Source organism: Nyctereutes procyonoides, unplaced genomic scaffold (assembly GCF_905146905.1).
Source record: "Nyctereutes procyonoides isolate TBG_1078 unplaced genomic scaffold, NYPRO_anot_genome, whole genome shotgun sequence".
NCBI classification, from domain to species: Eukaryota; Metazoa; Chordata; class Mammalia; order Carnivora; family Canidae; genus Nyctereutes; species Nyctereutes procyonoides.
This window is the reverse complement of record NW_026575030.1, coordinates 1,579,042-1,606,821: the sequence shown is the minus strand read 5'-3', so window position 1 is coordinate 1,606,821 and position 27,780 is coordinate 1,579,042. Positions and strand designations below refer to the sequence as shown.

Below are 27,780 nucleotides of genomic sequence, written 5' to 3'. Positions count from 1 at the left end.
TTACTGCTTGGTAGGAATAGCATGCATCTCATTTATTAAGTATTTAGTAAGCTCTGTGAGGACAGAAACCCATCTTGGTGTTGTCATTTCTCAGTACCTAGCATTTAACCTGGTTTTTTAGAAAGAATGCTCTAAAATGGTTGTGGTTGAGTGAATTATTCAAGCCAAACTCCTAGTAGTTCTTAAAAGAAGTTATCACTGTAAATCTGCTTAGGAAGCTCATCAAGCTGATTTGTAATCATTTGTAAATAGGTGCTTCCAAAATACTTAAAATATGGCTTTTCTTAAAAAACAAAACAAAAAAAACCCTGCTTGTCCTGATTTAAGACTGTCAATGTTTAGCAAATCCCCTTCCGCTTGTCTCATGTTAAAAAATCAGCTTGGTCCCATGTAAGTTAGCATAAGTCACTCAAGAAACTGAAGTAATCTCATAAACAGTTTTTTTCCCCCGGGTCTCTCATGTGTATTTTGGTCTACCTTGTAACATTATTTTCCTCTGAAGTATATTAACCACTGTAGTTCATGGAGCCCAGAAAATAAAATATTTGGACTATGAGGCTATATGTTAGGATGCTCTAAGGAGCTTGGGCCCTGGGACCAGCTGGTCTGGCTCTGAATCCTAGGGTTGCCATTTCCTGGTGTACAGACTGGAGTAGTTTAAGTGCCCCCCCCCCAACACCCCACCCCGAACTTTCTCATCTCTACAAACATGGTAAAAGGTTGTCATCAAGATAAAATCAAATGGTCACTATAAATATAGCACTTAGCACAGAACTCCACACATAGAGCTCAAATATTAGCCATTTTTTTTAAAAAATCACATTTGTTTATCTCCTGGGATGGATTGATTTCCAAAAGTGCAGGATTTCCTGTGTTCCATTTATGATGAAATTTTTAAAATTTACCTTGACATGTGGATGCCTTCTCTTTGAAACCTTCCCAACACAGGTAAATTTCCAGTTATCATCATCATCAGAGAAAAAGACAAAGCTTGGCCTGTTAGATCATCCCAGAAAGGTCATTTTGGGTGGCATCAGCCTCTCTTTCTGTGGCTTTTGACTTATCATAAGTGATTTTATGAGCACATATGTTGAGATTAGGGTCTTGAGGGACGATGTCACCAGGCAGATACCCAGCAGCTGGCCAGCTCCATGGAAGGAAGCCACACCAGGGCCAGTGGTGACTTCTGAATCACCTGTCAGACAGCTGGCAGCTGAGTGACCCCTCCTGACACCTTTGGCCAGTGTCCCGTGACAGGTTAGGCATTCCCTGGGCAGACACACCGGGAGGCCATGACCAGTGCTAGTGAAAGGTGGCAGTGCCAGGATTTCTCCCTCAGCCATCCATCGCTTGCAGCTTGTCCTTCCCCCAGCTAACACCTCCAAGGCAGAGAGAGGAGTTGAAATAAAGAGTTTGCATGAAAACTCAGGGGAAGAGCAGGTATTTGTAATTGTTCATACAGAATCAAAATTGATTTTGTGGGCAGCCCAGGTGGCTCAGCGGTTTAGCGCTACCTTCAGCCCAGGGTGTGATCCTAGAGGCCCCGGGATCGAGTCCCACGTCGGGCTCCCTGCGTGGAGTCTGCTTCTCCCTCTGCCTGTGTCTCTGCCCGCCCCCTCTCTCCTCTCTGTGTATTCTCATGAATGAATAAATAAAATCTTTTAAAAAAATTGATTTTGTGCCAAATTACAGTAATAAAGCAGTAAAAGCCCACCACTTCTCACAAGGTTTTTTTTTTGACTAGATCATATGCTTCCTCTCCCTCTCACTGTTCAATCCATGAGCTATAGGAATCTTTGACACAAAAATACATGCATATATGAGTTCTTTTCTTTTTCGGGGTTTTGTCAATTTTATTTTTGACTCTACCCTAGTATATTACGTTTTTCCCAGCTGTGGTGTTGTTTTAGGGGGGAGGATCAAAATTCACCTTCTTAAAGAAGCACTCACGTAGTGATTAAATAACTGAGTTTCAGAAACAATCCTGTACAGCATGGAGCTTTAGTCACCACATAACATTTTCCAAAGATTTAAAAAAAAAAAAAAAAAAAAAAAAACAACGCAGTCTCAAAGTTTAAAGTGTCAGGTTCTATTTCAGAATTTTCACAGTTAACCAAAAGTTCTGCAAAAAAACTGGTTTTAGCTGCCTTATTGACATTTCGAATGCCCCGGGGGCTGTCTTCCCCTCCCTCCTCCTCCTGCAAAGCCCCTCACCACCACCTCCTCAAAAAGAAAGGAGAAGCAGCCAGTGCCCCCTTGTTGGCAGTAGAATTTATTCACTAATTTACTTTCCAGCCAACTGCAGCCATTGCCTCTGGGCACTTGTTCAAAAATGCAGAAATGAAATAACAGATTGGCCAGACCGAACACAACTCCCCAGTCACAACCCTATTATCTCCTCATTCTGTCACCCCCATTAGGCAGAAGCCCGGGAGACTGGACGGTGATAACACAGTGTTTATGCAGCTCGTTCATGTCCACGCCTTGCGTCTTTCCACTGGTGTCCCCGGTCCCTCTGCGTGTGGGGCAGAGGGGAGTGAGACCCGGGGCTCGGCTCCCAGGCCTTTGCGCAGGCCTGGCCCTGCCCACCTTAGGGGGCTTCTGTGCAGGCCCCCTGCCCGGGAAAGAGCTCGTGCGTCCCGAGGAAACCAGAGTAAGACAAAGGAGCCAACTTGCCCCGTGTGCTTACCACCTACCCGTGAAGGAGTACGGACTAGGACGGGTGAAGCCGCATGTGTGGATTTTCTGAATACCCAGTATCTCTCCATTTAGGTTATTTATAGCTGCTCTATTCAGGTCAGAGTCAAGCAGAGCAGTTGCTTTATTTAATATTGTGGGGCCTCTGCAGGGTCATCTGAAAAACACGTTTCTCTGGACAGAATGAATGTGTAGCAGGGGAAGGTCTCCGTTTCAACTGTAGAGGATTGTTCTCGGATTGTTGCCTTCTTTGTGAAACTCCTCTTAAAATTATAGGCACAAGAGATAAATGTTTGAGGGGGCCGTGGGGTTGCTTCACACCCCCCCACCTTTACCAACTATTGAAATAGAGAAGTTTTAGAACTCACATGATGAACAATCCAGATGAAAATGCCTCACTCTTCTAGAATAGTCTACCCCATAGACTAGATACTGCTCCTTGCGGTGGTTGGCTTCTTGGGGTGGCACACATCCCAGGGAGTTTCACCTTTCATTCTGTCTTCATTTCCTCCATCTGTTCGATGCAGCTCCATAATTACATCTCTCATTAGCAATTCTTAGGAGAGGTGTAGTGTTGGGGTGTTGTTGACTGGTTTTGCCCCCAAACCCCTCATTACTTGGCTGGCATCAGATCGGATGGTGTGGGGCTGCCAACAACAGCCTCCCCCCCTGTGAGAACCCTTGATTCAGCCCCGCTCTGGCCATTTGTTGCTCAGACCTGGAGGGCAGCATCTCTGTCAGGAGTTAGTGGCCTTGTGCTGAGCAAACAAGAAGGAGGAAACCCAACAGCAGAATGCTTTTTGGATGGGTACATTTTACTGGGTTGGGGGGGTGGGAGGGAGGTAGGCAGGATTTCGTGCAGCATTTGGTTCAGGTTAATCCATCCTGGCGAGAATTCTCATGTGAAGGTTCTACTGAGAATGTGTGGGAGGAGGTGGTCCCCCACCTCCCCCTCCCCGGGTAGGGAAGAACAGGGTAAAACAAAAACATTTAATTATGTGCAAGATGGCTTACATCAAACTTGCAATCGTCGTTTCTTCTTGCTGATTAAATCCTAACTACCCTGTCCTTTCCTTTCCACATCAGCTCATACCCCAGACAACAGCTTTCTGGGATTTGTGGTCGAGCAGCACCTAAACTCCAGTGACATCCACCACATTAACGAAATCAAAAGACAGAACCAGTCCCTTGTGTACGGCAAAGTGGATAGCTTCTGGAAGGTGAGTCAGTCTGTGTGCATGTCGCTCTCTCTGGAAAGAAGCTTGTTGGGTAATTTAATTTAACTTCGATCCAGGGAGTAATCAAGCCAAGTGCCCAGGGCTTAATGGGATCTGCTTAGAAGTAAACAAGACTGTGCTGGGATTTGGTCGGGCAGCATTTGGGTATCTAATAAAGGCGGTACCCACTCATTCACACAGTGGCTGCACAGCAAAGCCCTTCCCTCTTCGCTGGGAGTGGCACGTTACAGCTTCTTTCACATCCTGTACTTGCTTCTGAAAGCTAAGGCCCCACGGGGGCTGGATATCTTTCCAGAGCAAGGCATTGCACAGAGAGGCCCTATGCCTTATGGGAGATGATGTGTAAAAGTAGGCAGCACGCTCTAGGCGCAGCTCCAGGGAGGGCAGTGACCTTTGTGTCCCCTTCACTGCAGTCAGCAGCATCACTGTGGTCAGGGCTGGACTACCTGTGAAAGGAAAACACCCGCCAGGGCTGACTGCAGGCACTTTGCTCTGGGAGGTCTTGGACTAAAAACATACGTGGCCGCAGCCTGTGGCAGGTTTCCCAAAAGCGTTGGACTTTGCAGCCTCCTGGACGATTTCCAGAGTCCGTCTGGGGCAGGTCAGTAGGAGAGGAGCCAGACTGGAGCGTGACCTGTTGACGTGACTTGCAAACCTTTTTCTATTGGAAAGTCTGCCTTTGTATGCCAGTGCAGTAATTCTGATTGAGGGCGTGTTCACATAGGACTCGGGTCTCCAGAACTTCAAAACATGCCTCTTGCTAAACGTGAAAGTCACCACTTTCCAGACTGATCACAGGTACTGTGGTTTCATGTTGTGCCTCCCTCGTTGAGGAAGTTAGGAATCTGACCGCCGGGTGAGCACACATGATGTCTAGAGTCAAGAACTCCCTGCTGTGGGTTTTCTGACCCCATGTTCAGAAAAGGAAAAGCCGTGCTGCCCCCTCTTCAGTTCTACAATGCTAAGGACGCCAAAAGGATAATTCCATCAGCCTCTTTCCAGGGAAGCTGATTTAATTCCAGGTAACTGTCTTTGCTATAAAAGCTAGAATTCTCTCTTCATTGAGTACAGTGATTCTCAGCTGAGGACCATTTCACCTCCAGGGGACACTTGGCAAGTCTGGAGATAATTTCGGTCGCCACAGCTGAGGGAGGGGCCGTTGGCTTCTACTGGGTAGAAGTCAGCGATGCTGCCCAAGGTGCACAGGACAGCCCCCCAGCAAGGATTACCTCGCACAGAGTATCAGCAGTGCCGAAGCTCAGAAAGCTGGGCTGGGAAATAAGTTTTTTTCCTGCAGATACTATTTTGCACTTTCTTCTCTCAAGTAGAATAAAATCAGTCCAGACTACAGTCTGGTTATTTAGGACGTTCCCATGAATTTATCCATCTTTACTTCCTTTGCGTCAAAACCTACCCCGTGTTGACAGCGTTTTTCAGCTGACTCTCAGCCAAGCAGGTTAAAAAGGACACGTTGGGTGTTCTCATTCTCGGCTCAGTTGTGAAGTAAATGAATCATGGCACCTGCTTTAGGAAGATATAGGCTCTTAAAAAAAAAAAAAAAAAAGTCCCTTTTCTCTTCCACACCTGCTCAAAGAAAATAGTTTGCATGTCCATGTGGACTTGACCTTGCAATTATATCACTTCTGTTTTGGAACCAAGTGCAGCTTCCTTTTAGGTGCCTCTGGCAGTTTTTCAGTTTCCCTAGAAAAACAAAATAATAAATTGGTTCTGAGAGTTTTTTGGTCACTTTTTTTTTTTTTTGGATAAAGTAATACCACTAAAAGAATGATTTTCTTGGTGCCAGTCAGAATCCCAGGAATGTTAGCCATGCTAGCCCAAGTGATTTGTGGCGTGCTTTGGAAGTCCCTCTGAAACTCCACGTATGACCCAACCTTCCTCTTACTGTGCATCGTCCAAGTATTTAAAAAAAAAAAAAAAAAAAGAGTGGCAGTGTGTCTACATTAGTCTTTGTCTGGATACCAAAATTCTGGAGTGTTTTTTTGGTTTTGTATATCATCATTGCTCAGTATTCTTTGGTGAGAAAGGCCCCAGAAAGTGAAATCTGTGAAGTTTTTACACAAATTCACATCTCAAACTTCTCAACACAATACAGGATGTGAGAATTGTTAACTTTTAACAAACCCTTCCTGTGCCTGCAGTATCCAGTGAACGCACAAGGAAGACAGGTGTGCCATAAGTGTGATGCTCCTGCACCCAAATCCCCAGAGTTGCCTTCATCACTGACTTCAGCCAGCAGGAAATTTTTCTTTTTCTTTTTTTAAAGATTTCATTTATTTATTTATGAGAGAAACACAGAGAGAGACAGAGACATAAACAGAAGGAGAATCAGGCTTCTTGCAGGGAGCCCAATGCAGGACCCAATCCCAGGACCCCCAGATCATGACCTGAGCCAAAGGTAGATGCTCAACCACTGAGCCACCCAGGTGTCCCAGCAGGAAATTCTGTATATTGTTTTTCCCATCCCTTGTCCCATTCTCTTCCCACCCAGTCTCCTTTGCCTCTAACCTCTTTGGGAAGGGGGAGTGACACTATCCATCCCAGGTGGTTGAGGAATTTAGTGGGGGCATGTGGGCAGGCACAGGATTAGAGCTGACCTCCTAGAGAAGGAGAAGCTCTTTCAGATTTTAGAACTCACTGATATTCTGAGGCTATATGCTGTGCCATCAGTCCTGTTCCATGTCCTCCCCTCTTCCAAGGGACTCCTCCCAGCTGCTAGGGTGCTTGAGTGGGGATGCCACCACATGTCCCCTTTACCCTTGGATGATTGGTTCAGGGGGCTGTCCTCTGACCCAGGGCAATCCAACTCATTGGTGGTTGGAAGCCATGATTCTGGCTCAGAAAGCCAAGCTGGATCAATGAGATTCTTCCCTTAGTGTTGAAAGATAGAAGGACAGTGAGCCATGGAGACGGAAATCTGAAGGATATGTCCAGAGTTGTGATGAGGCCAAGGCAGAAACTTCCCAGAAAAAAGTTTGCCAACTTCTAAAATATACCATGTCCCTGGTAAACCAAGTCTCTTGGAAGACCCATTTGGCCAACAGTCCCAGGCATGGATCTCGTGAGAGGTCTTTTTAGCTTGTGTCCGGGTTCTTGATTATGTTCTGTATGATTGAGGCTGATGGATAAGCAGTGCATGGGAAAATAAAGCATGACTTTACCAAAATCCCTGTTACTCCATGATGAAACCCCAGGCCCTGAGCCTGGCATATCTTAAAAGATATTCAATAAAATCTCCCACTTACTGAATCATTAACAGCTGGGTGATAAAAGAGGGCCTCGTATTAGTGTGATGTTAACATTTCTCTGAGCCTCTCACAGCCGTCATTTACAGAAGAGCTCGCCAATTCCTTCTGAGGTAGCGTGGCCACAACAACCCTCCTTCACCATCTTGGTTTATAGATGAGGAACTGATTCAGAGGAGTTGGAGGGATTTAGCTAAAGTCCTGCAGCATGTGACATGACGAGTCCAGAGCCAGGATCATGGTTCTGTCCTCTCCCCTCTGGGGCACTTGCCTCCCTGCTGCCACTGCTTGAGGAGCTGCCCTCTGCTCCTACCCTGGAGGGTGATGGTTGCATGGTGAGAGCAGCATTCAGAAGCCAGGCAGCCAGGTCTACGTGAGTGACTTCCATGTGAGCAGGAGTCCTGGGCAAATACTGGCATCACAGGTAAAACATTGCTTCTGGCTGTTCACCACACAAATGGGGAAGTCAGCAACTGCCTTGCAGCTAGCTCTGCAAAGAGTACGTTAACAGGCCTATTTGAGCAATTGAAATTATTGCTAGCTCCGGACCGCAGGGGCCTGGCTTGCCTGAGCCCGAACCTGCTTGGCAGCAAGCAGAATCATCTTGTCTCAACTGACTTTGGAAAGCTTCTTTTTATCCAGACATCAAAGACTGTGTGGTTCTAAAGCATCCCCTAAAAGGACACCTCATCCCATAACCACAGGCCTAAGAAATCGGGCAATAAGCCTTCCAGAAATGCGATGCAGCCTTTCCCTCCCCTCTGTCCCTAACTTCCTAGCCTTCTTCTTCTGTTCTCTGTGCCACATCAGTGGCAGCAGCCAGAGTGGCCTTTTTTAAAAATGGAAATTGGATTGTGTTACTCCTTTCCTTAAAACCCTTCAGTGGCTTCATTTTAAACTTTGAGCATCTGACATTTATGGTGAAATGCAGTCTCCATCAGCTGGTTTAGTGACTCTCTGCAGGCCAGCTGCATATGCTGTGCATGCACCTCTCTTGCTCAGCTCCCAGGGCTCTAGCTACACGGATTCCCACACACTGCTCCCTACACTGGCTGGCCCCAAACGCTAACCCCCCGAGGGCCACCCTGACCCACAAGTGCACCCCCAGCCAAATGTCACCTCTCCCCATCTCTAGCTCAGCATTTTCTTGCTTTTAGGAAACTTTCATCATTTGTGATCATGTATTTCTTTCTCGGTCAGCCTCTTCTTAACTGTTAGACTCTAAACTCTTTTGAGGGCAGAACTCATTTATTTTGTTTTGCCCAACATGATGCCTGGCACACAGTAGGCTCTCAGTAACTCCTGGCTGAGTGAATCCATCTCCTCTCAATTTCACTTACTTTATCTGGGACTTCTGAGATATGACTTGCAGCATGTTTTGCCTTGGGTGCTGCCCTGTGCTCACTGGTCCCAGGGACACAGGAAGAAGGGAGGTGAGGAAAATGATTGGCACTACCTCTGTGCCAACTCTGCAGCACACATAGAGGTGTCAGGAGGTTTTCAACCCCCCCCCCCCCCGGTGAAATCAGCAGTGAAACGGCCTGGGAAGAGAATGCCACACAGGAACTCTGGGGGCCGGTCTGGAGCCAGCTCTGCTGGCATCTCTGTGATTTGGGGGCCGGCACCTCTTTCTGCACTTTTATGCATAAAGGTATTAGGGAAAAGGAATGAATTACTGACCCACACAACATGGCACATCTCAAAATAATGCTGCGTGGAAGAGCCAGTCATAAAGAATGCCTATTTTGTGATTCTGTATCTAAAAAAATTCTAAAAAATGTATATTAATCCATTGAGGTAGAAAGCAGGTGGGGTAGGTGCTTGGGGGGTGGGGAGTGAGCATGTCCACTGTGGTTGATGGTGGTGTGATGGGCTCACAGTTTATCTGTATGCCAGCACGTATCAAATTGTGTGCTTGAAATATGGGCAGTTTATTATATGTCAACTATACCTCGATAGGGCTGTTAAAAATAAATCCAAGTTGGCAAACAGTGACCTGTGGGGTAAATCTGGCCTATAGCCTACAAGCTAAAAATGGTTTTTACATTTTGAAAATCCTAAAAAGAAAAGCCAAAAGCTAAAGAATATGTGACCGACCTTGTATATTCCCACAAGGCCTAAAATGTTTGCTGTCTGTTCCTTTATAGAGAAAGTTTGCTAACCCCTGGCTGAGAACTAGAATGATTCCCCTATGTTCTTTAGATCCCCGGGGACTGGCTACTGTGGGAAGTCAAGGGGCAGCCACACAGTGGCCCCACCTCCCGCAGCAGCTCTGATTTATCTGTGCCATAGGTTTGGAATTCCAGGTAGGACTTCACTGGGAAAAAGATTTAACTGCTATAAACAACCAAAAACTTTGAAAATCTCTAGACTAGTCGACTTCTGAGATAGAATCCCATTCTAAAAACTATATAATTATACAGCTCACTAATTTAGTTGACTTGGGCTTAGTTTAAATTAATGCAAAATTAGAAATGGGAGTAGTCTGGAAAAATGCCATTTTATTTTGCAATAGGAATTAGCTGCTCTTAGTATATTGTTTTAATGAACCCCCTGAGACCTTTGTAATTAGATATATTGGAACCCTTGAAACGAACACATTTTTTGTAGGTAGGTTAAATCCTGTCCTGTTTGGGTTTGTATATGTGTGTGTGTGTGTGTATATATATATATATATATATATATATATATATATATATATATATTCTTTTCTCATTTTTCTGGCCAGACTTTTCTTCCCAGATAATGTAGAGATAAACCAGATAAATTTAAACCTACCTTGAGTCAAATTGGCATACATTTTGAAATAAATGAAATTGGAATCAGTTCTATTGAATTTGCTAGAAAATCGAATGTGACCACAGCTCTTGGTTCTAATTCCAACCAGAAAAGTATTCTAAGGCATCTCTGCCTCTCTCCCAGTGTATTAACCCTTGGGAGCAAACGCAAGTAGAAAAGACTTTGTCAGGATCCCTTGGAGGCCACATTTGGCAGAGGCAGGAAGCAGGTTGCTTTTCCCTGGGAAGAGGTCTATGTATCTGTGGGATATAAGCCCCTGCAAGGCAGATACGCAGCCATCCTCAGTCACTTGTACACTCAAGGTTGGGGGTTAGGGAACAGAAAAAGGAAACCAAGTGCAAAGAGAAACATTAGAAACAAATCATTGGCTTTTAAGACTCCAAGGACGAAGATGCAGGGGACTTCAGGATCGTTCAGGTGTAGTGTGGTTGCGTGCTAACTGTAGCCAAATCCTGAGTGGTGTCCATTATAAGCACATCAGTGTCTGGTAAGAAAATGAGTGCAGGTTTGAACACTATGTTTGGAGCCCAGGGAAACCGTGGGCAGCCTTTTTCCCTGTCTCGTCAGCCTCGTGGTTTGTTTGGTCTATTGCCTGTTTGAGCAAGCTTTCTGCTATCATCTTAAACCCACTGAGTTTTACTTGTCCATTGGCAGGGAGAACACATTCTCCTTGTACTTCTGTCTCAGCCCGGAAACACTGATTAGAGACAGTCTGGAGCAGTTGGAGGAGCCTGGGTGGAAGAGCAGGAGCCCAGATTCTAATTTCAGCTGTACCGCTCATTGGCCACAGGTCCTTGGAACTCATTTGCCCTTGGGTCTTGTTTTCCTCATCTGTAAAATGAGGCAGAGGACTGGATGTTCTCTTGTTCTGCTCCCTAGAGTTCGATGATTCTATAATCTAAACTCCTTCTTGGCCTTCTCTAATTCCTTCAAGAGCAAGGGCACGGAGAAGATAGCCTACAAGACAACTTTATGGGCCATCAGAAATAGGGCAGAGGGATGATAATTGGGCCAGGCCAAGCACTGAGTCCATAAAACCAACTGTCCGAGGAAAGGATGAGGTTGCTGTGACTTAGCATCCTTGTGTGTAAAAAAGATTTAGGGGATTCACTGACAGTAAGCTCATGTGAGTCAACAGTGTGAGAAGCTGCCAAGAACTGATAATGGACATTCAGTTGAGGCATAATGTGGAGAATGAAGAGCCAGTAGTTCCCATCCATTTGAAAACACCTAGCATACTCCAGTCCCTCAACATACTCATGCTCTGAGTATGTTGGGGCACTTCCTTGCTCTGTATTGGTGAGACTGGCAGTGCTAAGATCATGGACTGTAGGGCTAGACCAGTGGGGCTCCCTTCTGGCTCTACCTTGCTGAGCTGTGTGGTGGCAGGCAAGGGCCTTAGTCTCCCTGTTATCTGTAAAATGAATGGTAGTAATACCTACTCAAGGGTTCCTATGAGGATCACGTGAGTTACTATAAGCTATTAGTTTCTGTTTATACAATGCCTGGTTTTCATTTAATGTCTTCTAGTTTTTGCTGTTACTCATGTTATTATCTAGGCAAATTAGAGCCTTTGGATGGAAAGGAGTAAGACGTGGGGAGACTCAGAGCCAAGCTTTAGGCAGGCTGATGTAAGAAACTGCTATATCTAGCCAAGAAGAAAGGGCTTGATTGAGTTTGTGGGTGGGTGGGCGAGGACTTCAAAGGGGTGGTGAACAAATTAGGAATCAGAAGGGTGGGAAATGGGCTGCTGGTAAACTTGCTGAGCTTTCAGAGAATAGAGGAAGTGTAATTCCCCCATCTGCCACCTGGGAAGCCATTAACCCCTTTTCTGTGTCAACTGCAGGGACCTTGGCGAGGCTTTGGGGGAGGTATCACTAATGCCAGGGTGTCCGTGCCCTGCCTGAATAAGACTCAGAGGTTCTGTGTTTGTAGAATGCAAGGGGATAGGGGCAGAAGGAAGAGAAACAGGATGGAACAGTTATTGATGGAAAAGTGAGGAAAAGCTTATTCTGGTGCAATCCAGAAAACATGTTGACCAGTTGACTGCTCTTTTGTCAAGGCACAGCTTGATGGTGTAGTAACAGATACATACAGCCTTGGACCCCCCAGACCAGATCTAACTCACAGACATATTTCTTTAACCAGCACAGTATTTTTCAAATTGGGGAAGTTTTCCATTTGGGAAGGTTCATCTGAAAAGCCAGAACTCCCAGCTTGTCTTGAAAATGCAGATGGTGCGGCAAATTGGACTCTCATGCCTTACATGCCGAACATTGGCTGGAGCCTAGTGGTGGCTGTCCCGACGTATGGGTTAGGGATTGTTCCAAGGATGACAGTCCTTTCACGACCTTCTCTAACCCCAGTGTTTGGTCCTCAGAGGATTTGAGTATTGGATCCTATACTGGGGAAAAAGCCATTTTTATCTGGTCCTCTCAGAGAATAGTTTGCCTCTCAAGGGGAGTAAAGTTAGAGAAGAAACTTTGAATGCAACCGTGAATGCCATGCTTCCTCCAGGGCAAATCATCTTTTGAATGGCCCGTTCAGAAGTCTGACAATTTTTGAGGCATGTGGGTGGGCAAAGAGGATGACCAAGCTCTGTTTTTACCTCTTGCAGCTCCAGCAAGAACCCCATGTTCTGAAAATCTTTTTCAGACTCTGAGACTTTTCTTTTTTTCAGAGCCCAGCCCATGAGCACTTTCGGTTGACAGCCCAGCCCTTGTACGAGCTGCCAGAGCTGCTTCTGCCAAGTTGCTTTGTGGTTAAAACTAAGTTTCCTCCTCTGGGTTGGCAGTTGGGGTTGGCATTCCTAGGGAAGAAAGCATGGCAGTAGACTCTATATCTGGGACTTGGGAACCTGTTGGCTTATTGCTCTTGGATAATGTTCTGAAATCATCAGGTTACTCCCACCTGGGAATGGAGACCTCTCCTTAGACTGGAACTCAACTGACACATCCAGTCATGGCTGCCGTTGGAAACAGTAGCTCTGCTGAAAGTCTGTGTAAACACTCGGTATGGCCCTTTGGAGTGGCATTGATTGATTTGGTCTTTTGCTGAAATGCTTTCCAGCTTGTGTTCCAAGGAATGGCTCTAATGTTTATGTTGGTTCTTAGAATCCAGGTCGATGTTTAACAAATTTGCCTGATTTTAAGTTCCACCCAGGAACCTGTGAAATATCCAGATGCCAGGGAGAGTCCTCAGGCTCATATAACCAGAACCTGCAGGAAATTGTATATACAAGTACTCCAGGTGATGCTTTTAAGAAGGCAAACTTGGAAAACATTGGACTAGCTACTCACCCATTTCCTAGATCGGAAAATCTTTGATTGCTTTCCATGCATGGTGTATGGCTGCCCTGTAGTCAACAACCACCCCATGCTGTGAATGCCACTTACGCCCTTGTTTTATGAGGCCGAATCCTGGGTCTGGGCCCTTGCATCCTAGGGCCACACACCAGTCTCATGGCTTGTCCCCCAAAGAACCACCCTCTTATTCCCATGGTAATGGCAAGTCCCCTAAATTAAATCCATGCCAAGGATGTAGTCAGCTGACACAGGTTCCAGTGAAGTGTCTCTCAGGAATGCTTTCCTTTTAGCCTAGTAATTCAGATAACAATTTGTAGGAATTTGGGAGGTTATACAGCACTTTCATATAGCCGCATGAAACACGTATTAGTTTTACAGGTGGTAAAACAGAGCCTGAGAGATGTCTAGGAGAAACAAATCCACCCTAAGGTACAGATGAGGGATAGTCTTCTTCGACGACAACGCTTACATTTGAGAGAAGTCACCAATAGTCCGTGAGTTTGGTTGATGAATGACAGGATTTGAGGCCCGGTCTCAGGCGGTTAGGGTGGCATTTGAGGGGCCTCAGGGTGGAGAGAAGTTTCTTAGTGCCCCTCTCGAGAGCAGCCAGCAGTTGCCTACTCTGTCAGGGACTGGCAGCCCTCCCAGAGGCATGAACAGCTGAGTGCGAATGACTGCAGCTGTGGGAAGAAAACATAAAAGTATCATGGGTGAAAGAAGGGGCCTTGTGCTCAGCAGAGGGTCTGCCTCCCAAAGCCAGGACTGGCTTGGGGAGCGGGCAGCTGAGGCAGCCAGCAAACATCCTGAGGGCGGGGTGCTTCTGGAAGGTTCCGAAGCACTGCCTGCCTGCTCTAATTGTGCTGGGATGAGTTCATTTGTAACTCTTAGTAAACACAGCTGTTGTGGTTGTAATTTGCCTCAAGGCTTTTTACTATTACTCCAGCCCTCACAGTTTGGCAGCCGATATGGGAACAATGGTGATTAGAGGATGGGAAAAGAAGTTGCTGTCTGAGAATGAAGGGAGAGAAGAGCATGGCTGAGCCACGGAGCGAATTCAAATGTGTGAAAGCCGTGCTCTGTGGACAGTAGGGCAGCAACACCCCAGGCCGTGACCAAAGGCTCTTCGGTGCCCAAATGCTGGGGAGAAGCCAGATGATCCAAGCAGAAAGGGGTTACAAAAGCATTGCAAGACTGTTGGTTCAAAGAAAGGGTTAAGACTATTCTTGGAGGGAGAGAGAGACCTAATCCTCTGAACCTAGAACAATCTGAGAGCCCTGGCTTTCTGAATATGAGAGGGCACAGATGTATAAAATAACTGAAGTAGGGTATTTATTGACTATGTTAGTTTTCCTCCTATTGGACATTAGGAAAGCACAGCTTATAGGAAAACCATTTCAGATGAGAATTCTAGAAATAGTCTGACTTTGTCCAGAGGCAGCTCAAAGGGACATACATCTGCTCAGCCACTCCGGGCAACAGGCGATTGGGCCAGGAGGGCAGAGATGTACTGTAGATGTCTGAGGTATTGAGACCTGTACCCACACACCTCCTCACAGCTTCTCAGCCCAGCTGGAGCAGTGGCAGTCCCAGGGGACAGGAGAGGACAGATTGCCCGGGACACTGCCACCCTCCCAACTCAAGGAAGGTTTCCTGGGGAGGAGAGGAACTTAGATGTCTTCATTCTTTCTTTGAGTCAGGACCACATGTTCCTAGGGCAGCCCCAGCTTTGTACTGGGAGAATGAAGTCCACTCCCCATCAGCACTGCTGGGGAGGAGTTCAGACAAAAAGTATGCCTTTAAATGAGGTCCCTGTGGTCCTTACATTAACCCTCGTGTGGAAACTCAGCAAAGAGCAAAATCATGGCAGGAGAGAGAAATTAGAATTGTGGATTTCTGGCTATTTCTGGGAGAACAAGCAAAGGAGCTGTATTGTTTTACAGTGGAAGTGGAGAAGCCACTTAAAAGCCTGGGAATGTGGAGATGGAAAAGCAACTCAAAAATCTGGGAATGGGATTCAGATAAGCCAGTTGAGCATGTTGGGCCAGTTGAAGGAAGTTTTGACATCTTTCTGGTGCTGTCTGCATTGCCATGGAGAATAGGTTCATGGTTTGCTGAGTTGGCACCCAGGTGGCTTCCCATTCCACCTGGAATTCTTGAGAAACAATCTTTGCTAGAAACTGGAACCATGGGTTTCTCCACCACCCCAGAGCCTTATCATTGAGTCCCTGAAACAGATCCTTGCAAGGACAGAGCTTGTGGATGGAGTTTTACGTGAAAAATGCTGACTGGGAGCATATTTTACAACGTGATGTGGTTGTTGGAAACAGAATCCATCATTGTATTATAAGAAGGTATTATAACAGTGAGAAACCAATTTAGAAGAAAATTTTAAACGTAATGTGTGTGCTTCTGAAATCATATTTAGCGTCTATATACAATTTCGTACTTAAATCAAAATCATATAAGCAGCATATGCTCATAAAATCTGGCTGTGCAGCCCTAAGTACCAAGAGAGTCCATCTGTACTCAAAATAAGTCAGGACTCCCCCTCAGGAATCCTGGTCCAGCCTCCAGGGACAGCAGAGCTCCAGGGAACACTGGAGTTATCCCTGCTCGGTGAGAATTTTTACATCTGGCTGGCCTTTGCTTCTCCCTTCCCTGATTCTATTTCTGACTAGCTGGAGTTCTTGGGGGGCGGGGGGCGGTGACTATGGTAACTGCCAATATTTGAGCGCTTTCTATGTGCCAGGCATGATCCATGAAATAACTCTGTCAAGTCAATACTGGTTTTAACCCCATTTTCTTTTTTTTTTTCTTAAGATTTTATTTATTTATTCATGAGAGACACAGAGACAGAGAGAGAGGCAGAGACACAGGCAGAGGGAGAAGCAGGCTCCATGCAGGGAGCCTGATGCGGGACTCAATCCCGGGACTCCAGCATCACATCCCAGGCTGAAGGCGGCGCTAAACCACTGAGCCACCCTGTCAGCTCTAACCCCATTTTCAAGGGGGATAGCCAAGGCTGGTGGAGGTGAAGGTCCCACAGGTAGTAAATAGCTGAGTCAACATTTGACTTGAAGGGGCATATGCTGTAGCCAAGGAATGGGCTCTGGTGATCTGGCAACTTCTTCCTCTTTCCCATGTGCATCTCTTCAAATATCAAGAGACTGAATTAAATCTGTGATGGCATAGGACAGATTTCACAAAATAGTTCTGTAGGATTCTCAGTGGAAAAGCCAGTGACATCGAGTGGGTGAAACTCAGTTGCCTTTGTCTCGAATCTGAAGACCTCTAAAGGGAAAACTAGACCATTTTTATCATTTGCTGTGATATGTTGGAATGACTCTTGTCATCTAAGACCAGTTAGGAACCGGCTTGCATGTGAGGACTCACAGAGACACGTTTGCTCTCTGGGAGCTTGATCAGAGATGGAGGTTACTGACCTCCATCACTCATGAAACATAGGGGAGATTGAAAAATGAAATCAAACCCTAGGTGGTAGAGTACCACATGGTTTTGAAGGACAAGTCAGGAGTTTCCAGACAAGACTCATAAGGCATGAGTGCTATTCTAAGTGCTGTTGGTTTGGGGAAATCCACATTTCCTTAATTAAGTTCCAATAGGCATCTCTTCAAGTGAGAGAGAGAGAGGAGAGGGCCCATAGTGGTGGCTGGTGGGAGGGAAGGAGCCTAGGAAGCTTTGACTTCGGCTTTGTCGTCCTCCGTTCAGGCTGCTGAGGGGTCGTGACTGCTTACTGGGAGCCTGGGGGGCTAGCCCATGGGGTCCTGCAGCTTGTCTACTGCACAAGCCTGGAGGACCGTTCCCATGTAATGGAATGGAGTAAAGCAGTGGACACCCCTGTCAATCCAGACCAATTGGTGATCATTGCAGGTCCTCAGAGCCTGCTAAGGTTTGGCCAGGCCTCCAGATGGTGCCCGCATGCTTGCCGTGAGTAATGCCAGGCAGGCAGGAGCTTCTTAGCAGCCTTGTCAGGCAGCATACTTTTACCAGGACAAAATCAGGGGCTGGGAGACCTGGAATTCAGACCTACTGCCAGAGAGAGGCTGTGTCCAGTGTAAAGGCCTCCTCTTATTTTTTTCTCTCTTTTTTCCTGCCCCCTCCCCACTTTATTCTTTCCTTTCCTTTCTTTCCCCTCCTCCCTGTTTCTCTGTTTTTGTTCTCCCTTCCATTTTCTTTTCCCATTTTTAAAAAAAATTAGGTTCATTCGTTAGAATTCATGTAGATCATTTGCTGCCATTGATGCAGAGAATTTATCCTAAATCAGTGTCTTTTTATTTTGTTATTTGTAACTCTATGGATGATCTTTTTTGTGGGATGAATTGGCATTTGGATCATTTAAACCAGTGGCAGTTTGAGTAACAGTTCTGAGAAGCAGAAATATAGCTGCTTTTGTGGACAGATCCCTTAGTTTGGACCACAGAGTAATTGTTCCTCAGGGATCTCTAAACACAGCCCACCTCCTGGTCTGGAAGAGGCTTGTTGACGTGCCAAGGGTAGGAGGCAAAAGATCCCTCATCCTCACCCAGTGGCTTATTGGATCCTGCTGGAATTAGCAGGTCTCCTTCCTCTCTTCAGTTGAGGCCAGGGTCCAAAATATCTTTTTCTTAAGATTTTATTTACTCATGAGAGACAGAGAGAGGCAGAGACATAGGCAGAGGGAGAAGCAGACTGCCTGCGGAGAGCCCGATGCAGGACTCAATCCTGGGACCCTGGGATCAAGACTTGAGCCAAAGTGCTCAACCACTGAGCCACCCAGGTGCCCCCAGGGTCCAAAATATTACATTGGTTTTGCTTACTTATATTTTGTGAGAACGTACTGGCTCTTGCAGGGTCATAATCCAATGGATAGGGACACCCAGCATGAAACTCAATTGGCAGCCAGGGTGGGTCTTCCTACCAATACTGTCCAAGATGAAATAAACTCAATAGATCTAGACAGATTTCAGCTCTGATCAAAGCACATCCATGCCTAAACCATGTCTTTACCCTTCACATGGGCTCATAGCACCTGTTAGGCCTACCTCGTGGAGTTGACATGAGAATCAAACAAGAGACACTTGTGAAAATACTTGTTAAACGGGGATCTCTCGGTGGCGCAGTGGTTTGGTGCCTGCCTTTGGCTCAGGGCGCGATCCTGGAGACCCGGGATCGAATCCCACATCGGGCTCCCTGCATGGAGCCTGCTTCTCCCTCTGCCTGTGTCTTTGCCTCTCTCTCTCTCTCTCCCTCTCCCTCTCCCTCTCTCTCTGTGACTATCGTAAATAAATAAAAATTAAAAAAAAAATACTTGTTAAACTATTCCAAGCCAGACAGTGTGCCCATGAACTATTCTTGGATACACTGAAAGTACGTTCAGCTGAAATGAGCAAAGTGCCTCACCTACAGTGAATCAGACAGGTTTACCCCCTCATATAACAAGGTCTAGGGGTTGGCAGCCAGGAACAAGGGCAGCTTCTCCACATTGGAGTCGCTAAAGACCCAGGCCTTTTCTGTCCTTCTGCTTCGTCATTCTTAGCATGTTGGCCTACTGCATACTGGTCACAAGGACTCCTGCAGCTCCAGGCAAGTGCTGTATCTGTGGTCAAAGCAGAACTAAAGGTAAAGGAGCTGGAGCCAGACACGTCTGTTCCTTTTATTAAGAAACAGAAGCTTGGGGCACCTGGATGATTCAGTCAGTTAAGCATCTGATTCTTGATTTCAACCTGGGTTGTGGTCTCAGCGTCATGAAATCAGCCCTGCATCTGGCTTTGCACTCAGTGGGAAGGCTGCCTGGGATATTCGCTCTCCCTCTCCCCTCCAACCTTAACACAAGAACTCGTGTGCACACTCTCTCTCGCTTTCTCTCTCAAATAAAGTTCTTTTTTAAATCTTAAAGAAAAAGTAAGCAAGCAAGCAGAAGCTTCCTCTGGTCATCTTTCCAGTGTATTTCTCATCATCAGACCTGGGTCACCTGGCCACCCTTGGCTGCAGGGAAGGCCAGGAAAGTGGAGGCGGGGATGGTTGTGACTGGCTTATCAATCAGATTCACTGTGTCCTTGAGAGTATTCAGATTCTTATAACAAGGTTGAAGGGAAAGGAAATGGATTTTGTGTCTGTGGCACATTCACTTAGTGCTTTCTCGTTTCTCAAAGCCAGATGATAACTGTGAATGCCAGAGCACATCAGAGACAGTACTGGTAGAGACAAAGGGAAAAGTCTGTGTCCTCCGGAGGCTCGCCTTCCCCAACTGATGGGACTTGATTTTTCAGAAGGATCCCACCATCAAGACCTGATCATGTTTTCCTCCTCACCCTGTTTCCCTGCTTCCTGTTTTCTAGATCAGAACCACTGCCAACTTCTTTTATACAGAGAACTGGCTAATGCTCACACTGGCCCTATCACCAAATGTGTGTCCAAGCAGGGACTTAAATCTAGCACAGTCTTCAACAAAATCCATGCAGCTTCTACACCCAACATACTCCTAGCCACTTTTATTAGCCCTCCACTCCCTGCTGGCTATTGGCTTAATTACTCTGCTGCTTGGCTCCAAATTCATCCTTTCTAATTGCTCGGTGAAAATGGATCTGAGCCCTAGAAATATTCTTCCTCTGTAGCTGGCACTAGAATATGGTCGGTAGAAGGTGCTGGAAAGTCATTGCCAAGAGGAAGAGGATTTTGCACCCAGTTCTCTAGTGGCTCCAGATTCTGTGGCCACAGAAGGGAGATGAGGACCATGGGGCTGGGCCAGAGGGTATGAGCTCGGAGCTTATCATCTAGGAAGCAGAGACTGTGGGAAGGTTCTAATTTTTTATAGATAGTGTCTGTCTGTCTCTCTCTCATTTACCCTTACCATGGTCAGATTTATCAGACTATTCACATAGAAGTGTTTGTAGAAAACCCTAGAGGCAGGACATAGCAATTAAGAGCACAGGCTATAGAAACAGACCAGGATTTCTTTCCAGGCTCTGCCACTTACTGCGTGCTCTTCTCCCTAACACCTAATTAACCTAAGCCTCAGTGTTCCCAACTATAAAATGGAAATAGTAATAGTACCAACCCACAGGGTTATCCAGATGCCTTGATAATTCTTACCAATAATTTACAAACATTGAAATCTCTCCACAAATACTGACATGATTGCACAGTAGCTGTTAAGGCACCGTGGCACTCAGTAGGCGGCTGGACTAGTTCGTTCCTGAGGCCTTACCACTCCGAATCCTCGCCATAGCGGGGGTGCACCTGCCTTCAGGCCACCTGCCCTGCCTCCTCTGCACACCCACTTTCTCTGCTCTTCCCTTTTGTTCCAGAGCTTGTCTCGGTTCTGTCTCCCGAGAGAAGCACTCTGTCTCTACGTAGGCTTGTGCCGTAATGAATGGACAATGTTTGATAAAACAATTTAGAAATGTTTGCTCAGGGCCTCACAGAAACATGTGCATTTGTTCTGAATATTTCATTATCTTTTGATGACTTGCTAGTATTACTTGTCTCCAGGGTCAAGTGTTCCCTTCTACTTTTGTTCTTTCAGAAGTGAGAGAAGAAGGAAGCCTGATTCTGGCTGTGACCCAAAAGTCAGATGAGTCATGGCTCAGGAACAGACACAAAGGTCTCCGTGTAAGCAGCTTCTTGTCCTTTTGGGGAAACATCTGTAACTTTCGAGGGCTCCCCTTTGTCAGCTGGTGTCAAGTTCAAAGAATTAGGTTCCATGCAGGCCAACCAGCAACCCGCCAGCACCTGAGACCCAGGGAAAGTGGTTCTGTGGGCGGCTCCTGCCTCTGATGGGGTCGGGCTCCTATGAGTGAGCAGCTGGGGTGGCACCCCGGCTTCCTGAGGGCAGGTGCTGCACGGTCTCGTTCATATGTGCATCCCCAGTGCCCAGCCAGGCTCCTGGCCGTAGCAGGAACAAAATAACATTTGAAAAGAGTAAAATGTGAACATGTGAATCAGTGGACCAAAGAAGCCTGCTGTTGATTCCATTAATAGCAGCTCCAGCCTTTTCCAGCAAAAGAGTGGGGGTGGGGGAGTGGTTGGCACCCTGAAGCTGTGTTCCTATGGTGAAGAGATTAGGCCGTGGGCTCTGGACTTGGTCCTGACCTCATCAGTTGTCCCGTGGCCCTGGACACGTTTTAACCTCTGTAGCCCAGCTTTGTCCTCTGTAAAACAAGAATGACCCTGACAATGCTCGGGTGATAGGGCTGTAGAGATGCAATAGGAAGGGCTTAATTTAGTGTCTGCCACATGGTAAGTTCTCAGGGAAGATTTGCTGGCAGCTTCGCTCCCCTTAAGTCAAGGAAGGTGTCATTCAGGCTTACAGATTCTTAGCACCAAGAAAGGGATTAAGAGATCGTTTTCTGGTCTCTCTCCCAAATCTCTCTACCCACCCACTTTTTTAAACTTCATCTTGCAAACAGAGGTAATAGTATGCGTCTCACAGGACGAGTAAACTACAAGTAGGGATGCGGTATAGTTCCTGGCACATAGCAACTGTGCAATAAATGGTAGCTATTATTATCTTATTACATCTTAATACTCAGCACCAGATACTCATTGTTCATGATTGCACTTAAGTTGGAAAATAGTCTTATGCCATTACAATGCAGGTGCACCTGCCCCAGAATTGCTGTGCTGCAGGTAGTGTGGTTAGGAAGGCAGGCACACCGACTAGGGGCAGACCCCTCCCCTCCCCCCTCACCACCTAGCGCTTGAGCTTTCAACGAGCCGCTTGTTTTTTCTGAGCTTCACTTTCCTTATCTACTTACTATCCAGCAGGTTTGCTTGGGAGACCTCATGAGAGAAGTGGGTAAATATTGGTGCCGCGCCAGAATGGGAGCCACTGTTTTTGAGATTCTGTCTTAATCCAGGGTACTTTCGTGGCCATACGTATGGTTAGCCATTGCCATCTTTAGCTATTTTGCTTTTGCCTTCCCCAGCCCAATGGGTTATATTCAATTTCTAACTTTCCAGAGGGTGAGAACCTTGGTTCATTTATTCAAAAATACATGAGTACTGAATGCCAGACATTGTTCTGAGGTCTAGGAGTGCAGGAGTAAATAGATTGTAAGTCTCCCTTTAAGGAGCATATATTTTAATAAGGAAAAAGAAGCCAATACATCACTAAATAAAATTACACGGTACACTGAAATGTTCTATAAACAATAATAAAACAAGGTAAGGGCTTGGAGCATGATGGAAGCCCCCCTCTTTTTTTAAAAAAAGATTTATTTTTATTTATTTATGATAGAGAGAGAGGCAGAGACACAGGCAGAGGGAGAAGCAGGGTCCAAGCCGGGAGCCTGATGCGGGACTCAATCCCTGGACTAGAGGATTGCGGCCTGGGCCAAAGGCAGGCGCGAAACCACTGAGCCACCCAGGGAACCCCCAGCCCCCCTCTTTTTTTGAAGAGGCTCTTCCTTTTTAATGTACACCTGCCCCTTCTCCAAATTCTAGTCAAATCCTTAGAAATAGAAGAGCCTCTGTCATTCTGTGTGGAAATGAGTTCTGATTTCTCCTTGAATCATGGGAAGGTTGAATTCCTATCTTTGCCCTGATTATAATGACTTTAGAATGACTTTAGAATAGGTGTAGTTCCAGGTACCCAGGTAAATGCCTGGAAAGAGTGGTTGGATTCAGAGATGCCAACATTTTTCGGAAATCTTGCCCGGGGTCCCTACTGCTCTCTATGGTCTGAGCAGTTTCAAACCTTGCAATTGGCTCTTGTGAACTTGGCCTTGGGAGGTCTGTTCTCTCAATCATTTCAATATGCAGTTCTTAGAAGTTGATATTAGCTGCCGGCATTCCCTGGGCCCTTCTTAAGTAGGAATGCAGGTCTTTTGAAATGCTCAAAAACACATTCAAAATGCCTATTTTTAATGAAAACTCTGGTTTGTCTAATAAATTCTGGTGATAGGAAACAAGTTTTGGTTTTCAAGAATGTAGGAGAGGCTATATGAACTGCCCCATCTGTCATGTTAGCCCCGGGGTACTATGGTGGTCCTCAACCCTCGCTGCTGGTCTTAGGGTACCTGGAACACTGTTAAAAATACCAGTGCCCAGGCTCCACCCAGACTAGTGCGATCAGAACCTCTGTCAGCCTGATAAAGCTCCCCAGGTGATTAGTGTGCAAACAAGGTTAACCACCACTGTTGTACAACTTCCTTGTATCTTATGGGAAGGTTCAGGCTGCCAGGTAAGCTGTTTCAAAGGGTGGTTTTCAAATGTAGCATGCATTAGAATCCCCAGGAACTCGTACATCCCCAGAGGTTTGGATGCAGTAAGACTGGGTGGAGCCTAAGGATCACAGCTATTGGAGATGATTTGGGTACAGGCAGTGGGGGGAACCGAACTTAGAGGTTTTCAGCTTCTGTACCTCCCACCACCACCACCCCCGTGATACTAAGGTGTTCCAAGGTTGAGAGCCACTGGGCTGGAGAAGTGAGAATAGACGTAAGGGTCTCTTGATCAACTTCCGTTTCTCAAGATCTTGTTGACCTACACCTGCCATTCCATTGCCAAACGTGCTGAGGCCAGCGGCCCTGAGAAAGTTGGAGCTGGGGAGCCTGGGTGGCTCAGTCAGTTGGGTGTCCAACTCTTGATTTTGGCTCAGGTCATGCCCAAAACCCTGAGATCAAGCCCCGCGGCTAGCTCCCCACTCAGCGGGGAGTCTGCCTATTGCTCTCCCTTCCACTCTGCTCCTCCCCCTGCACGCGTGCGTGCACACATGTGCACACATGCACATTCACTCTTGCTCTCTATCTCAAATAAATAAATTTAAAAAAAAAAAGAAATTTGGAGCTGCCAGGCTTCCTCCTGCCAGTGACCATGAGCTTCGACCCGAGTTTGAATTGTGTGCACAGCAAGCATCAAGTGTGTCTGCTACAGAACCTGTTTATGCCACATACCTGTTCAGTGATTATATAGTCTCATTAACTGTTACATAAACTGATGTACTATAATGTGAAAATTAAGAACAGTTATTTCTATACAAACTTGGCTATAGCTTTGGAAGAATTTATTCAAGGTGAGTCTCCTAAAAAAACAAAACAAAACAAAAAACAATTGCTGCTAAATTACGGATGATTGAAAAAAACAGTAAAAGAAAATACAAATTTTGAGGCTGCATTTACGTTGCTCTGCAAATTTTTTTTTAAAAAAAGATGTATTTATTTGATAGAATACATGCAAGAGCAAGGAGAAGGGTGGGTGGGGAGGCAAGAATCCTCAAGCCGCTAAGAGCAGAGCCCGTGCTGCTGGGCTCGAGCCCTGGACGCTGAGATCATGACCTGAGCCAAAACCGAGAGTCAGCCGCTTAACCGACTGAGCCACCCAGGTGCCCCTGCTCTGCAAGTACTTTTAAGTTTACATGACACTTTAAAGAAGTTTACTGATTGCATTATAGTTCTAGGTTAAAATAAAACATTATTGGCATATATAGGTATATCTTTGTTTTTGTCTGCTTTAAGGGGTTCTATTAGCTGATCAACTACTTCTCCCTCTTATGTTGACTAAGAAACAGCAGTGATACCTGTTGTGGGTAACTGAAAGAAGCTGTGGTTAGCGATTAACATTTTAATATATTATCAATTTTCTACTTATTGAAACAGCAGTACATAATTTACTGAACTTTCTAGTTATCTTATAAAACAAAATACCTCTAATTTAAATCAAACTCTGAAAGAAGAAATTACCCAAGGATCTATTACTAATCTAGCTAGTGAGCTGTACTTCTTTAAAAGACTTGCTTTTGAAATATTTGTCTTCCTGGCCATCCTGGGCTATTTTCAGAACAGCTCTTTTCCACTTTTGCCAGCTGGTATCCAATTGTTACTTATGATACAGTGGTTGATTTCATCCCTAACAGATGTCAAAGCTCTGAATCAGGAGTTGGCAAACTGACCCAGAGGCCCACCACCTATTCTCGTATGACCCATGAGCTAAGCATGGTCTTTATGTTGTTAAATGGTTGCAAAAGATAAATCAAGGAATTGTGATATGTGAAAAATACATGTGATTCAAATTTCAGTGTCCTGTAAAATTTTATTGGGACACAACTACATGCATTTTTTTTTTTTTTTTTTTTTACTATCAATAGCTGCTTTCACCCACAGTGGCAGAGGCTAGAATTTGGAACAGAATTCATGGTTTACAAAGCCTAAACTATTTGTTTAATTCAGTTTAAATTTAAAAAAAAAGCAAATCTACCTATTTCTTCTACCTCATTCACCCCTCGCCTATAATCACCAGTCTGTTCTCTATATCTGTGAGTTATATACGTACTTACATCTATGTTTCCCCATATAAGTGAGATCATATGCTATCTGTCATTCTCTGACTTATTTTACTTAGGATAATGCCCTCAGGGTCTATCTGTGTTGTCGTAAATGCCAAGATTTAATCTTTTTTATGACTGAATAATATTCCATTGTATATCTATACATCATTATCCATTCATCCATTGATGGACACTTATTTAAAAGTAGCCAAGATGTGGAAACAACATAACGCTGCAGTGACCATGGGAATACATATACCTTTTTGTATTAGTGCTTTTGTTTTGGATAAATACCCAGAAGTAGAATTGCTAGATCATATATTACTTCTATTTTCAATTTTTTGAGGAACCTCCATACTGTTTTCCATAATGACCGCACCAATTCACATTCCCACCGACAGTGCAAGAGAGTTCCTCTTTCTCCACATCCTTGCCAACATTCATCTTTTTGATAATAGCCATTCTAAGACGCGTGGGGTGATACCTCACTGAGGTTTTGATTTGCATTTCCCCGATTAAGGATGTTGGACATCTTTTCATGTATCTGTTGACCGTCTGCATGTCTTCTTTGGGAAGAGGACTATTCAGATCTTCTGCCCATTGTTTAATTAGATGATTTTTTCTTTTGAGCTGTATGAGTCATATACATATTTATATATAGATATGAATATGTTCATATACGTGTGTATGTATGATATAAGCCCCTAACAGATAAATGATTTGCAAATATTTTTCCCATTCAGTAGGTTGCCTTTTTTTTAAGATGTTATTTATTTATTCATGAGAGACAGGCAGAGACACAGGCAGAGGGAGAGACAGGCTCCGGCAGGGAGCCCAATGTAGACTCAAAGCCGGGTCTCAGGAATCATGCCCTGAGCTGAAGGCAAATGCCCAGCCGCTGAGCCACCCAGGCATCCCTTGTAGGTTGCCTTTTCATTTCATTGATGGCTTCCTTTGCTGTAGAAGCTTTTCAGTCCAATGTTACCTTACTTGCTTATTTTCCTTTTTATTAGTTTTGCTTTTGGTGTCAGATTGAAAAAATCATTACCAAGACCTATGCCAAGGAGCTTACCACATATGTTTTCTTCTAGGACTTTTATAATCTCTGATCTTACAAATCTGCAATACATTTTGAGTTAATTTTTGTGTATGGTATAAGAAGTGGTCCAGTTTTATTCTTTTGGATGTAGCTGTCCAGTTTTTTCAAGACCATTTATTAAACAGAGTATCTTTACTCATTGTCTATTTTTGGCCCTTTTGTCATAAATTATTTGAATACACACATACATACACACAAGTTCTCTGGTCTGTTCCATTGATCTAGTGTGTTTTTATACCAAAAACATACTGTTTAAATTACTGCAACTTTGTAATAGAGTTTGGAATCAGGAAGCGTGATGCCTCCAGCTCTGTTCTTCTTTCTCAAGATTGCTTTGATTATTTGGGGTCTTTTATGGTTCCAAACAAATTTTAAAACTGTTCTATTTCTGTGAAAAATGCCATTGGAATTTCTATAGAGATTTCATTAAATCTATATATTGCTTTCGGTAGTATGGGCATTTTAACAATATAACTTCTTATAGTTCATGAGCACCAAATATGTTTTCATTTATTTGTGCCTTCTTCTGTTTCTTTCATTAATATCTGGTAATTTTACATACCCGTCTTCTACCTCCTTGGTTAAATTTATTCCTAGGTATTTTATTCTTCCTGATGGAACCGTAAGTGGCATTGTTCTCTTAATTTCTCTGTCTGATAGCTCATTATTATTATATAAAAACTCAACAGATTTTTGTAAATTGATTGTATGTCCTTCAACTTTATTAAATTTGTTTGTTGGCTTACAAAGCGTAAGATGTTTTTTATCTGGCCCAAAAAGTTGTGGACTCTGATCCAAATGCCAGCTCTGCCCAAGACTCTTGCTCTTTCAGCTGTCCTTCTAGGCAGCCACTGCTCCTGGTCCTACGTTGCCCCACTGTCCTTGAGGGCTTGGTTGTAGCCTGCCTTTAAAGTAAATGTGTTGACTGTAACTGGGTCAGTTTTTCAAGTGTTCTTTTTTCACCTACTTTGGCCAATCCTCTGGAGTGTAAGAACCAAGCTCCGGGTTCTCAAAACCATAAATTATTTGTAACATCATATCTCAAGTTCTATAAAGGCAGATGGTTTCACAACTATTTGATTTTTACAAATGTACATTTATTTTAGATTCCTGA

General features: G+C 45.0%; 1 protein-coding gene across 7 annotated transcripts in view; it reads left to right on the top strand.

Moving 5' to 3' along the window:
* Window positions 1-27,780, top strand: part of MGAT5 (alpha-1,6-mannosylglycoprotein 6-beta-N-acetylglucosaminyltransferase) — a 336,949-nt gene that overhangs the window by 240,674 nt on the left and 68,495 nt on the right. For all 7 annotated transcript variants that reach the window (XM_055315894.1, XM_055315891.1, XM_055315888.1 and 4 more), the window contains one exon: window positions 3,784-3,917. In XM_055315894.1, the coding sequence (XP_055171869.1) occupies window positions 3,784-3,917 (134 nt within the window). The remainder of the gene's footprint in view (window positions 1-3,783; window positions 3,918-27,780) is intronic.